Consider the following 13,537-nt stretch of genomic DNA (forward strand, 5'->3'; position numbering starts at 1 on the left):
GAGAAGAATGGTTTAATAGGGAGTGTGAAGGATTGCGGAGGAAGGTGATGGACGCGTTAGGAGAATATAGAAGGAAAGGTGGGAGCCAAGAAAGGGAGTTTTTCTGTAGATTGAGGAAGGAGTATAAAAAGAAAATCTCTGAGACAAAAAAGAAGTGGTTAGAGGAACAAATGGAAGCCTTAAATAATGACTGCAAGACAAACAATTTTGAGAGAGTTTGGGATAAGATTAATAGAATTATTAAGGGTGGAAGGAATATAGAGAGAACGAGTATTGAGGAAGTGCAATGGGTCAGGCACTTTGATGAATTACTAGGAAAAAAGGGGGGTGATAGATGGAGAGGTTCGGGAGAAGAAGTAATTTGGAGGAATAGGGGAGTGGCAATTTATGACCTGGATAAAGAAATCACAAGAGAGGAAATCCGGAGAGTGATAAGCAGAGCCAGAGCGAAGTCGGCCGGGGGGTGTAATGGTATAAATAACAAGTTTTGGAAGGAAATTAGTAAAAATGAGATAATGATAGAGGGCATGGTTAAACTATTCAATAGGATATTTGAGGGAGGAAATTACCCTAAGGAATGGGAAACAGGAATTATATGCCCTATATACAAGGGGAAGGGTAGTAGGAACAATGTGAACAGTTATAGAGGTATATCTCTGTTGGATTCTTTGAGTAAAATATATACTGGGGTGCTAGCGAACAGAATAAGCGGGTGGGCGGAAGAAAATGAAATTTTGACAGATTACCAAGGGGGATTTAGGAAAAAGAAAAGAACAGTGGATAATATAATGATAGTAAAGACTATTTTAGAAAAGTATAAGAATATGGCTAGAAGTACGGTTTATGTAGCAGCAATAGATTTTGAGAAAGCTTTTGACAAGGTGAATAGAGAGGCCCTACTAGAGAAATTAGGTAGGTTAGGGATTTCGGAGAAGATGTTGAGGGCAGTGGAAGGAATATATAGGGACGTCAGGTTTCGTGTAAAATTGGGAGAAGGGAGAATGAGTGGACCATTAGAGTCCAAGGTGGGTTTAAAACAAGGATGCAAGTTATCGCCAATACTGTTTATTTTATTTATCAACGATATTTTAGAGGGGTAATGGGGCAGAAAATTGGGCTGTACCAGTAATTAATGGTTTGGAAGTACCAGGACTGATATTTGCGGATGATGTGTTATTGATGACGCTAACTTCAGGGGCGATGAATAGGGCCTTAGAGTCAGTGATGCTATTTGCGAGGAAATGGGGATTGAAAATTAATGGAAATAAGTCTAAAATATTGGTAGTACAGGTGGACAAAAGAAGAAAGATAGAAGGGAATTGGGTAATTCAGGGAGAAAGATTGGAACAGGTAAGGAAGTTGGAATATCTAGGAGTTATTTTTAATGATAAAGGAACTTGGAGTGACCAGATCAAAAGAGTGAAATATAGAGGATTGGCAGCCTTAGCCTCAGTCAGAAATTTGCTACTCAAGTACCCGGGGATCAGTTATAAAACACTGAGACTCGTGTTCAGGTCGGTAATCGTGGGGAGGGTATTATACGGAGCAGAAGTTTGGGGGCTGGATGAGAAAAGAGAGGAACTAAGAAGGATTGTTAGTAGTTTTGCTAAGTTAGTGATGGGCTTACCGAGGTGTACAGCAAATGTAGGGGCGGAATTAATGTGTGGGGAGGATTTGGAATCAGAGGGTGTGAAAAGAATAGTTAGATACTGGATGAATTTAAAAAGACAGGAAGGTGGGAGAGTATTACAGGCAGCATATGTACAGCAATTTAAGAGCATGTATAAGGGTGGATGGTTAGAAAAAATAAAGGGATATTTGGAGAGGATAGGATTAGGACACCTGTGGGGGGAGGTTTGGTCAAAGACAGAAGTGAGAGGGATGAATATACTGGAAAGGAGAATTAGAGATATCCATAGGCAGAAATTATTGGGGGAAAGCAGACTAAGAAATTCGCTGACTGTTTTGACGAAAATAGAGGAGATAGCAGGGTTGAATATTAGATACGTCGATAGGTCAAAACGATATGGGATGATGTGGTGGCTTTTAGGTTTGCCAAGGAATACAGGCTGGTTACAGGGGAGGGATAAGACAAGGTGTGTACATTGTGGAGATGGGAATGATGAGTTTCACTTGCTAAGAGACTGTGAGGTAACGAGGGGGTTAAGACATGGATTATTGAGTGCCGAGCATCGGGAAATATTGGGGAGAGGGGATGAGAACGCAATACTGAGATGGATTATTAAACAATGGGAAAAAGGGGGTGAATTGAACAGGTATTTTTGTGCGACAAAAAAGGCCTGCGAGAGTAAAATGAAGGAGAGTGAGTTAGAGGGTGGGCAGGGGAATAGGGGGTGGAATAGTTATCTGTATAAGGGAAGGGGATAGTATGTTAAAATTCTAATGGATTAGGGAATATAGGGACTGAGTACTTAGTTAGGTGGAGTTGGGTAAGAGGACAGGATTGCATGGTCTGTTTGTTTTTAAGTTAGCTGGAATGCAAGTGCTGAAATGCTGAGTGTGGTTGTTTGATTATTGATCAGGTGTAGGTCAGTAACAAGAATGTGACGCAAGTACAGAGCATAATAAGGACACTGGATGAACACTGAGTGAGTGAACTGCTTCAGCTAATGACTGCTAATTATTCTTATTATTATTATCCTTTTATTATTATTATTATTATTATTATTATTATTATCCATTTTATTATTATTATTATTATTTATTATTCATTTTATCGTTATTATTATTATTATTATTATTATTATTATTATTATTATTATTATTATTATTATTATTATTATTATTATTATTATTATTGCATGTGAACATGTATAGGGGCGAAGTCGCCTGTTATGTTCAATAAATGTATGTATGTATGTATGTATGTATCTTTCAACCTAAATGAGCGCATACATAAATACACACATACATTTTTCATTCTAGAATACGAACTCCAAGCCTTTACAAATGAACTGAGGTGGTAAGGAAGGATTTGATATCCATATCAATGAATTACCGTACTTCATGTTTTCCTTTTAATAACTACTAAATAATATCGTGAAAGAAAGAGATCAAAATTAACTTTTAGGTCTCAAATTTCGGCGTGTTACACTATAATTCTTTCCTCTTCTCTCGCCCCTTTCGATATTGGAATTATCAAAAGTTGTATTGAATGTTGTTGTTCTATCCGATTTCGTACACATTAACCGAAAAAATGTATTTCTTAAATTTATTTCTAATCAAATGAACATAGACAAAACTGCAAGTAGCGGCATTAAAGGCAAATATAGCAGCTTTGCATTCAGAACATGCATTTAGTTTATAGTCAACATAACTCCACTGTTAAGGCAAATAGTCCATAAGCTATAAGTATACGGGCATTGTAACTTACCTGTTATGCTTATGATAACCTCTATGAGGTCAATAGTCTCTCGGTCCAAGGGCTTTAGTAGAGTGACCACTCCCGAGGATCTCTCTACAGTAAGATGTTCTCCGCTGATACTATAATGAACATTGGATCCTTCTGGGTCCACCCCTTGCAGGCGGTACACTGGAGAACCTACAGGAGTGTCTTCAGGTAGAGAGAAGCGCGCCATGTCTCCTCCAGGTACGAACTGTGGTGCCCTGTTTAACTGACCTTGTGTGCCAACGACTAGCAGGAGCACCGGGAAGACCAACGCGTACACAGGGCACATCATGGCTCCTGAAAGCAAGAACAATTTCTGGGTGTAAACATTTGTCACTATTTAATCTTACCATTGAAACGTAATTTATGAGAAAAACGCACAATAAGTAACTATGGGGAAAGTTCGAGAGAGAGTTTTCGAGCGTTATTCATTTCAGTTTCATCTGAAGTACTGGTGGTGCTGATTGTTTTAAGGGAAGTACATTTTTTTTGCTAGTGGTTTGAAGTGGTGGTTGGCAGACTACATTCCTCCACACAGAGTTGGTGTCAGGAAGGGCATCCTGCCATTAAACAGGGCCAAGTCCACATACACGACACAGTTCGCACCCGTGCCCCCAGAAGAAGAAGAAGATAATTTTTTTTTTGTTAGTTGTTTTACGTCGCACCGACACAGATAGGTCTTATGGCGACGATGGGACAGGGAAGGGCTAGGAGTGAGAAGGAAGCGGCCGTGGCCTTAATTAAGGTACAGCCCCAGCATTTGCCTGGTGTGAAAATGGGAAACCACGGAAAACCATTTTCAGGGCTGCCGACAGTGGGGTTCGAACCTACTATCTCCCGAATACTGGACACTGGCCGCACTTAAGCGACTGCAGCTATCGAGCTCGGTAGAAGAAGATAATACACCATAATCAGAATATTTGTTTATATTTCCAAAAAAGGAGAGACTGGTTTTTTAGAAACATTTTGAATAATTATGTTAAATATTCTGATAACGAGAACGCATTATTGACATTTTAAATATTATGCTTCTTTTAATTTGCTAAGAAACTCCAAGCTGGGATTCTTCTTCTTCTTCTTCTTCTTCTTCTTTATATGTTTACCCTCCAGGGTCGGTTTTTCCCTCGGACTCAGCGAGGGATCCCACCTCTACCGCCTCAAGGGCAGTGTCCTGAAGCTACAGGCACTGGGTCGAGGGATGAAACTGGGGAGGATGACCAGTAACTCGGCCAGGCGGCCTCACCTGCTATGCTGAACAGGCGCCTTGCGGGGGGATGGGGAGATTGGAAGGGATAGACAAAGAAGAGGGAAGGAAGCGGCCGTGGCCTTAAATTAGGTACCATCCCGGCATTTGCCTGGAGGAGAAGTGGGAAACCACGGAAAACCACTTCCAGGATGGTTGAGGTGGGAATCGAACCCACCTCTACTCAGTTGACCTCCCTAGGCTGAGTGGACCCAGCCCTCGTTCCACTTTTCAAATTTCGTGGCAGCTAATCACACTAACCACTACACCACAGAGGCGGACAAACATGGACTCACCCAAATTAATTATCCTAGAACAGGCACTGATCAAATCTAATTTCATGTGAATTAGCTTTAGCACTGGTATATCAAGAACAGTGCTCGAAAAGTTTTGCATATTCTAGCTTACTGCACTTTTTATTTTGCTAAGTGCATGTACGTACATGAAAGCAGCTATGCAAACAAAACAAAAACACAAAAAAGCAACAAGTTGGTAACGTGGGATTTTGAGCACAAATTACGTGGTAGATCATAGCCGTGTGCCTGGCTCCAAGGCTGGCCTTTGGTCACAGGGGTCCCGGGTGCGATTCCCGACAGGGTCGGGAATTTTAACCATCACTGGTTAATTTTGCTGGCATGGGGGCTAGGTGTATGTGTCGTCTTCATCATCATTTCATCCTCATCACGACGCGCAGGTCGCCTACGGGCGCCAAATCAAAAAGACCTGCACCTGGCGAGCCGAAAATGTCCCCGGACACTCCCGGCACTAAAAGCCATACGCCATTTCATTTCATTGCCGTGTATAGCTAATTTCTATTTTCAGTTCATGCCATGAATGTTGAACACTGTCCATGTGCGCAGACTATGCCGGGTATACCATTCGCTGTATGCCATGCGTCTTAGGGTACGTTTATGCTGCAGCTTGGCTGCTGGCACATCGCTAAGCCTCACTGCTCGATGTTAGGCGATAATGAAACAAACCAATGAATCTCAATCACTGCATTTACCCTGGAGCCCGACTCATAGCTGCGCTGCTGGCTGCTATCCTTGCCACATCCATGGTCTCAAACACGTTTGATTTTCGAGCCTGGCCCATCGCTGGCAATCCTGTAACTTGGACTGTGATTGGTTCTTTCAAGGTCACCCGCTCTCCCACTCTTCCTCTCTTCGTACTCTATACACACGTTCACTGATCACTTGCTCACTTGCTATCTGAACCTGTCTTCGAACGCAATGCGATGTGGAGCCAGCGGCATGCAGATCATCACACGAGTTTCATATGAGATAAAAGGAGTGACGAGATGACGAGCGGCCAGTAGACCTTTTCCTACGTTTTATGAGGGAGAGTGGCTTGTTTTATCGTGTTTAAAAGTAAAGTAACTATTTGTGTTTTAATTGGTTTATTGTTAACTACTATTTTACCCTACCGGGCGAGTTGGCCGTGCGATTAGGGGCGTGCAGCTGTGAGCTTGCATCCTGGAGACAGTGGGTTCGAACCCCACTGTCGGCGGCCCTGAAGATGGTTTCCCGTGGTTTCCCATTTTCACACCAGGAAAATGCTGGGGTTGTACCTTAATTAAGACCACGACTGCTTCCTTCCTATTCAGAGGCCTCTTCTATCCCATCGTCGCCATAAGACCTATCTGTGTCGGCGCGACGTAAAACAAATAGCAAAAAAAGAACTTTTTCTATTGACTATGTGTTTATCTTTGTGTATTTTTAATTGGAATTAAATATATTATTTTACTTCAATATCAGTGCATTGCGAATTAGATCCACTGCTTATTTTAAATTCATAATAATTTTCCTCATCATCATTTTTCTAATCTACCGAGTTCGATAGCTGCTGTCGCTTAAGTGCGGCCAGTATCCAGTAATCGGGAGATAGTAGGTTCGAGCCCCACTGTCGGCAGCCCTGAAGATGGTTATTCGTGGTTTCCCATTTTCACACCAAGGCAAATGCCGGGGCTGTACCTTAATTAAGGCCACGGCCGCTTCCTTCCAATTCCTAGGCCTTTCCTCTCCCATCGTCGCCGTAAGACATATCTGTGTCGGTGCGACGTAAAGCAAATAGCATTTTCCTAATCCTAGTCAGTGGGTTAATTATAACTTTTAATCCATTTCGTCTCATCTCGTACCATCATGGGCCCACATGTTAGCCCACTTTAAACAACAAGCATCATCATCATCAAACTATCGAATGACGTGGCAAAAGAATGCGGTACGATTACATCAACTTTGTTCTTTTAATCTTGCCATTTTGGGGACCTCTATTTTTACAAGCAGGTGATTTATATGAAGTACCTCGTTTTTCATGGAAAGTTCGACAGTTATTTTTTCAAACTGTAAACACATTTTGTTAAGGAGACCTAACTAAAGTCAAAATGACATACTCCATAACCCCTTATTTTACATTATTTAAAAGTACACTATTACATTACGAAATGAAGCATTTGTAGCTTCATTCTTCAATCAACTCCCGCAGTAGAAATGCACTGAAAAATCCAGGCGAAGCATTTTACACTTTTTATTTCACATTCAGTACACCAAATTATTGTAAGATACACTCGCCAACAGAACTGCGACTCACTCGTTAAAAAATCTCTGAATTTATCCCGCACTTCAGAAGCTTCAGCTGGAGCTGTGTTGTTTCTCCTCGACGGGGTAGCTCTTGGAGGTACGTCTTCGTAGTCTAAGAGGTTTTTTTTTTTTTACTTTACGTCGCACCGACACAGATATGGCTTACGGCGACGGTGGGATAGGAAAGGTCTAGGAAATGGAAGGAAGCGGCCGTGGCCTTAATTAAGGTACAGCCCCGGCATTTGCCTGGTGTGAAGATGGGAAACCACGGAAAACCATCTTCAGGGCCGCCGACAGTGGGGCTCGAACCCACTATCTCCCGATTACTGGATACTGGCCGCACTTAAGCGACTGCAGCTATCGAGCTCGGTAGTCTAAGTGTTCATGCCCTCTATATCTATAATAAAATTATGCAAAATACAAACCGCCTTAACTATCAATTCCTCTGTTTTGAATTTTCGACTACAGCTGAGAGCTGCCAGCAGCGTGCGCGCGGGGATGCTGTAGGGTAAAAGCTCCATGGCGAGCAGCCAGGCTATAGCCAGCAGCGAAGTGCTAGGGCGAGCATCCATGATCCAGCAGCAAAGCTGCAGCATAAACGTACCCTTAGGGAAAGGGAACTGACTGACCACCCTAGCTCGATGGGCACATGCTTTGCCACACACTCGTGCAAAGCCGTCGCCTACAGCGGCAGAAAATCCTGTAACTACAGGTTAGAGGACGTTATCTCTGCATACCAGACCAATCAGGTTACCCTAGATAGGAAAAGAGGTGAATGTTCACCATACATGATCTCACCCCAAAAGACGACGGAATCCCCATGCTGCTTATGGCGCTGGCGCTCCAGTATGAAGGGCTTGTTCTACCCCTCACCGGGTTATCTCCAGATTCGAATATTCCTGCTGTATGGTGATATCATCAGAAAAGAGCTATCAGTTGTTGCCCAGTTCCAACGAGCTGCCCTATGGTGTGGTTTAAGAGGAGCTTTTGGCACAGGCCTTGTTGATATCAATCCTCCGTCGTGCAGCCGATTTTGCGCTGTCTGATTTCACACATTCACTCTGGTTCCGTCCGAAGTTCCTGGTAGAACGAAATGGTTGTACCAGTAGGTCTACGATGTGCTCAAGCAACAAATACCGATCCTTGCAGCGAGTTGTTTTGCATGGGCGTCGCGTCGTAGTCGATCAGCAATATTTTGTGTCTTCCTGAATTTTTTTTCCAAACCCTAGAGACATCACTCTGACTCATTTCAACACGAGTGGCGACATCTACTCGTAGCATTCCTTCTTGCAGCAATGTCACAATTCGAATACAGTCAGTACCAGAAATGGGTAATCTTGCCATATTCCGCCAGTCCTCCACATGCTTCTATACACATCGACCTTACAAGTGATGCTGAAACTGACCGACCATAGCTTCGTAGAATAACTCTCTTTTTAAGAAAAGTAGTTGACAAATTTTCTGTTTAATTCAAAACTATAAAACCTAACCAACTAATACTTTCTTTTAGATTTGTATTTTGGTTAAATTCACATTCCTAGTCAATTCACGGTTTTGTCAATCACTGTATTGTACGAATTTCTATAAGCAAATTGTTAAATAGTCCGCCTCTGTGGTGTAGTGGTTAGTGTGATTAACTGCCACCCCTGGAGGTTCGGGTTCGATTCCCGGCTCCGCCACGAACATTTGAAAAGTGGTACGAGGAATGGAACGGGGTCCACTCAGCCTCGGGAGGTCAAATGAGTAGAGGTGGGTTCGATTCCCACCTCAGCCGTCCTGGAAGTGGTTTTCCGTGGTTTACCACTTCTCCTCCAGGCAAATACCGGGATGGAACTTAAGGCCATGGCCGCTTCCTTCCCTCTTCCTTGTGGCTATCCCTTCCAATCTTCCCATCCCCCCCACAAGGCCCCTGTTTAGCATAACAGGTGAGGCCGCCTAGGTGAGGTACTGGTCATTCTCCCCAGTTGTATCCTCCGACCCAGTGTCTCATGATCCAGGACACTGCCCTTGAGGCGGTAGAGGTGGGATCCCTCGCTGAGTCCGAGGGAAAACCAACCCTGGAGGGTAAACCAATTAAGAAAGAAAGAATAAATTGTTAAATAACCAATCCTGCTTTGTTAATAAAGCTTGTTGCTGAACTAGGACCTGCTTTCATAGCCGTGTCCACCAAAGCGTGTACCACGAGACACTTAGGAAAGTAGGGCTTATTTCACATTCAGCTCCTGTGAAGCGACGCGACGCCGCGACTTCAGTATCATCAGTTTAAGAAGTGTAAGATACTTCTAACTCCACACTCCGACTGGTTGTTAAGTGGCAAGAATCTCTCCAGTCTTCATTTAGTTCTAAAGGAAAAAAGTGGCAAGGTTTGTACGTATTATGACGTCAAGTGAAGATTTATCAAGCGAAGAGGATGTCGTTGTCGCTTACTCCTGGCAAGGAAGGTGAGAAGATTATGGTGACATCCATACTGGTATGGTTACTGATTACAATGTAAATAACATCAATACAAATTACCTTAAGGCTGTGCAGATATGGCATATTAATCTTTTTCCCTATGTCGCTCCATCCTTTCTCTTATATTCCAGTAGACTGATATTACTGAGTTCGGGATGCTTCTCCACCGCTCCCGCAATATTAAATCCACGTTCACTCATCCCGCTTCTTTAGGGGTGACACAAGACTTGAGAAGCGGTGCGGCCTTCCTGCCACATCGCTTGAGATTGCTGAGATACGCGTCTGCCTTTCCCTTTTTGAAGAAGCGTCATTTCTCCCTTCCCATTCTGAAGACTGGAATTCGGAATATATTCTGCAGGTACTGAAGTCCGCGTCGCGTCTCTTCACAGTGACTGAATTAGAAATAGGCCACCGGGCGAGTTGGCCGTGCGGTTAGAGGCGCGCAGCTGTGAGCTCGCATCCGGGAGATAGTGGGTTCGAACCCCACTGTGGGCAGCACTAACGATGGCTTTCCGTGGTTTCCCTTTTTTTTTTTTTTTTTTTTTTTGCAATTTGCTTTACGTCGCACCAACACAGATAAGTCTTATGGCGACGATGGGACAGGGAGTGGCTAGGAGTGGGAAGGAAGCGGCCGTGGCCTTATTAAGGTACAGCCGCAGCATTGAAAATAGGAAACCACGGAAAACCATCTTCAGGGCTGCCGACAGTGGGGTTCGAACCCACTATCTCCCGAATACTGGATACTGGCCACACTTACGCGACTGCAGCTATCGAGCTCGGTGTTTCCCATTTTCACATCAGGCAAATGCTGGGGCTGTACCTTAATTAAGGCCACAGCCGCTTCCTTGCCATTCCTATGCCTCTCCTGTCCCATCGTCGCCATAAGACCAATCTGTGTCGGTGCGACGTAAAGCAAATAGCAAAACAAAAAAAGAAATAGGCCTTCAAAATATTCCTATACTCGATGCGAGAATAAACTGAGATGTATTGTATTTAAATTCCTGGCATACCTACTTCAGTATCCTACAACTGCCTCGCGGTTTGAGTCGCATAGCTATGAGTTTGGATTCAGGAGTTGATTGGTTCGAATCCCACCCTTGGCAGCCCTGAAGATGGTTTGGCACATGCATTAATAACTCACACTCAACACAAACGCCTTTATAAATTATGTCTCCAAGTATGTGGGAAGTAATCGGGGAAGTGTGGGTTAGGGTAGCTTGGGAGTGGAGGATGTATATTACACCTGAAAACAACACAACTAGTCCCTATGAACATATGCTTTACGGTCGATCGTTTACGAGTTACTGACTTGGTGTAAGTTCATAGAGACATTTTGCGTTGTTTTGGCGGCGGGGGGGGGGGGGGGGGTACTATCCCCGCGTTAATTCTCACTTATATGAAAAGACCCTGTATTATAAAATAAAGCAGAAATAATTACTGGTCTATTTCATGTACTACGGAGTTTTGCGCTGTCACATCTACTGACATTTGCACCAAGCACACAATTCCTTTCTCTAGCATAAACAGCTGCAAGTCACAAGAGCAATTTCCCTTCACTGACTTATCAGGACGCCATGTATTCCTTTCTTTGTTCAAGACATCAAGAAAAATCTTTTCCTCAGAAGCCGAGTTTAATTAGATCGCCCATCCACACTTTCCCCTGCTTTCATTCTTCTTCGATATAGAAGTAGTTTTACTACGTGTCGTAAGAAGATAATTATTGGTGTTATAAGGAAAACTAGTGAAATTAATGCTAACAAAAATAACAGTACCGGGCGAGTTGGCCGTGCGCGTAGAGGCGCGCGGCTGTGAGCTTGCATCCGGGAGATAGTAGGTTCGAATCCCACTATCGGCAGCCCTGAAGATGGTTTTCCGTGGTTTCCCATTTTCACACCAGGCAAATGCTGGGGCTGTACCTTAATTAAGGCCACGGCCGCTTCCTTCCAACTCCTAGGCCTTTCCCGTCCCATCGTCGCCATAAGACCTATCTGTGTCGGTGCGACGTAAAGCCCCTAGCAAAAATAAATAAATAAATAAATAAATAAATAACAGTCTTGTTAGATTTACGTCCCGCTAACAACTTTTACGATTTTCGGAGGCACATGTGGCGGAATGTTGTCTCGCAAGAGTTAATTTGTCCGCCTCTGTGATGTAGTGGTTGGTGTGATTAGCTGCCACTCCCGGAGGCCCGGGTTCGATTCCCGGCCCTGCCACGAAATTTGAAAAGTGGTACGAGGGCTGGAGCGGGGTCCACTCAGCCTCGGGAGGTCAAGTGAGTAGAGGTGGGTTCGATTCCCACCTCAGCCATCCTCGGAGTGGTTTTCCGTGGTTTCCCACTTCTCCTCCAGGCAAATGCCGGGATGGTACTTAACTTAAGGCCACGGCCGCTTCCTTCCTTCTTCCTCGCCTATCCTTTCCAATCTTCCCATCCCCCACCAAGGCTCCTGTTCAGCATAGCAGGTGAGGTCGCCTGGGAGAGGTACTGGCCATTCTCCCCAGTTGTATTCCCCAATCCAATGTCTCACGCTCCAGGATACTGCCCTTGAGGCGGTAGAGGTGGGATCCCTCGCTGAGTCCGAGGGAAAAGCCAACCCTGGAGGGTAAGCAGATTAAGAAAGAAAGAAAGAAAGAAAGAAGAGTTAATTTACGTGTCGGTAAATCTACCGATACGAGGCTGGCATATTTGAGTTCAGTACCCGACTGAAAAGGGGAGGCTATGGTGCATGAGTGACCGATTCCTTTGATACACGTGTAGGGCATGACCAGGAGTATAAGAGGTGCAAGTAGTAAGGCGCAATTCTCAGCCGTTTCCGAGAAATTAATTAATAACAATTCCAGTGTGCTTATGTACAAGCTATGTTTGTAAAAGACACAATGAGCTCGTGGCGCAACCCAAGCGCCCCGCTTCGTAAGCGCGGGATCGCTGGATCGAATCCCGCCGATGGGCGATCTTTTTCAAGTATTTTCCATCTCTCACATTTTTTTTTTTGCAAGTTATTTTACGTCGCACCGACACAGATAGGTCTTATGGCGACGATGGGGCAGGAAAGGGCTAGTGATGGGAAGGAAGCGGCCGTGGGCTTAATTAAGGTACAGCACCAGCATTTGCCTGGTGTGAAAAAGGGAAACCACGGAAAACCATCTTCAGGGCTGCCTACATTTGGGTCCGAACCCACTGTCTCCCGAATACTGGATACTCTCACAAATTACGGTGCCTTCAATAATGTTCATTTTCCAATCAATTCCAATTTTAAAAAAATTTAGCGGAAAAGGGGTTCTGAAAAAATCGTACAAAAATGCAAAAATACGGCATTTATCACTTACGCAAGATGCCGCAATTTCTTATCGTTTCCCCTGCTTCTATGACCAATATCATCCTAGTTCGTGCAGTAATTCGTCGAGCGAACAGCACGATAGTGACTTTAAAAAATAGGGTAGAATAAGTTGTAGGGCCTACAATACACTGTGAATAAAAGTATTAATTTTACAAACATCCCCTGTACGGTTTTTCAGAACCCTTTCCCCCGCTAAAGAGCAATTTATTGGAACTGATTCGGAAACTCCATGTGAGATTTATGCTGGACAAGGCAGGTTTTTCTCTGTGTACTCCGGTTTTCCCTGTCATATTTCATTCCAGAAACACTCTTCAATATCATTTAATTTCATCTGTCATTCAATAATCATTGCCCCAGAGGAGTGCGACAGGCTTCGGCAGCCGACACAATTCCTATCCTGGCCGCTAGATGGGGGCTTCATTCATTCCATTCCTGACCCGGTCGAATGACTGGAAACAGGCTATAGATTTTCATGTGCAATTGATTCGAAAATTAAAATTATTGCAAGCACCTTAAT

At 43.9% G+C, this 13,537-nt stretch overlaps 1 protein-coding gene across 1 annotated transcript in view; it reads right to left on the bottom strand.

Moving 5' to 3' along the window:
- Positions 1–13,537, bottom strand: part of Cad74A (cadherin-74A) — a 355,590-nt gene that overhangs the window by 206,274 nt on the left and 135,779 nt on the right. Inside the window, exon 2 of the mRNA XM_068224966.1 lies at positions 3,395–3,706. Within this exon, the coding sequence (XP_068081067.1) occupies positions 3,395–3,701 (307 nt within the window). The 5' untranslated portion in view covers positions 3,702–3,706. The remainder of the gene's footprint in view (positions 1–3,394; positions 3,707–13,537) is intronic.

Source organism: Anabrus simplex, chromosome 1, assembly GCF_040414725.1.
Source record: "Anabrus simplex isolate iqAnaSimp1 chromosome 1, ASM4041472v1, whole genome shotgun sequence".
NCBI lineage: Eukaryota > Metazoa > Arthropoda > Insecta > Orthoptera > Tettigoniidae > Anabrus > Anabrus simplex.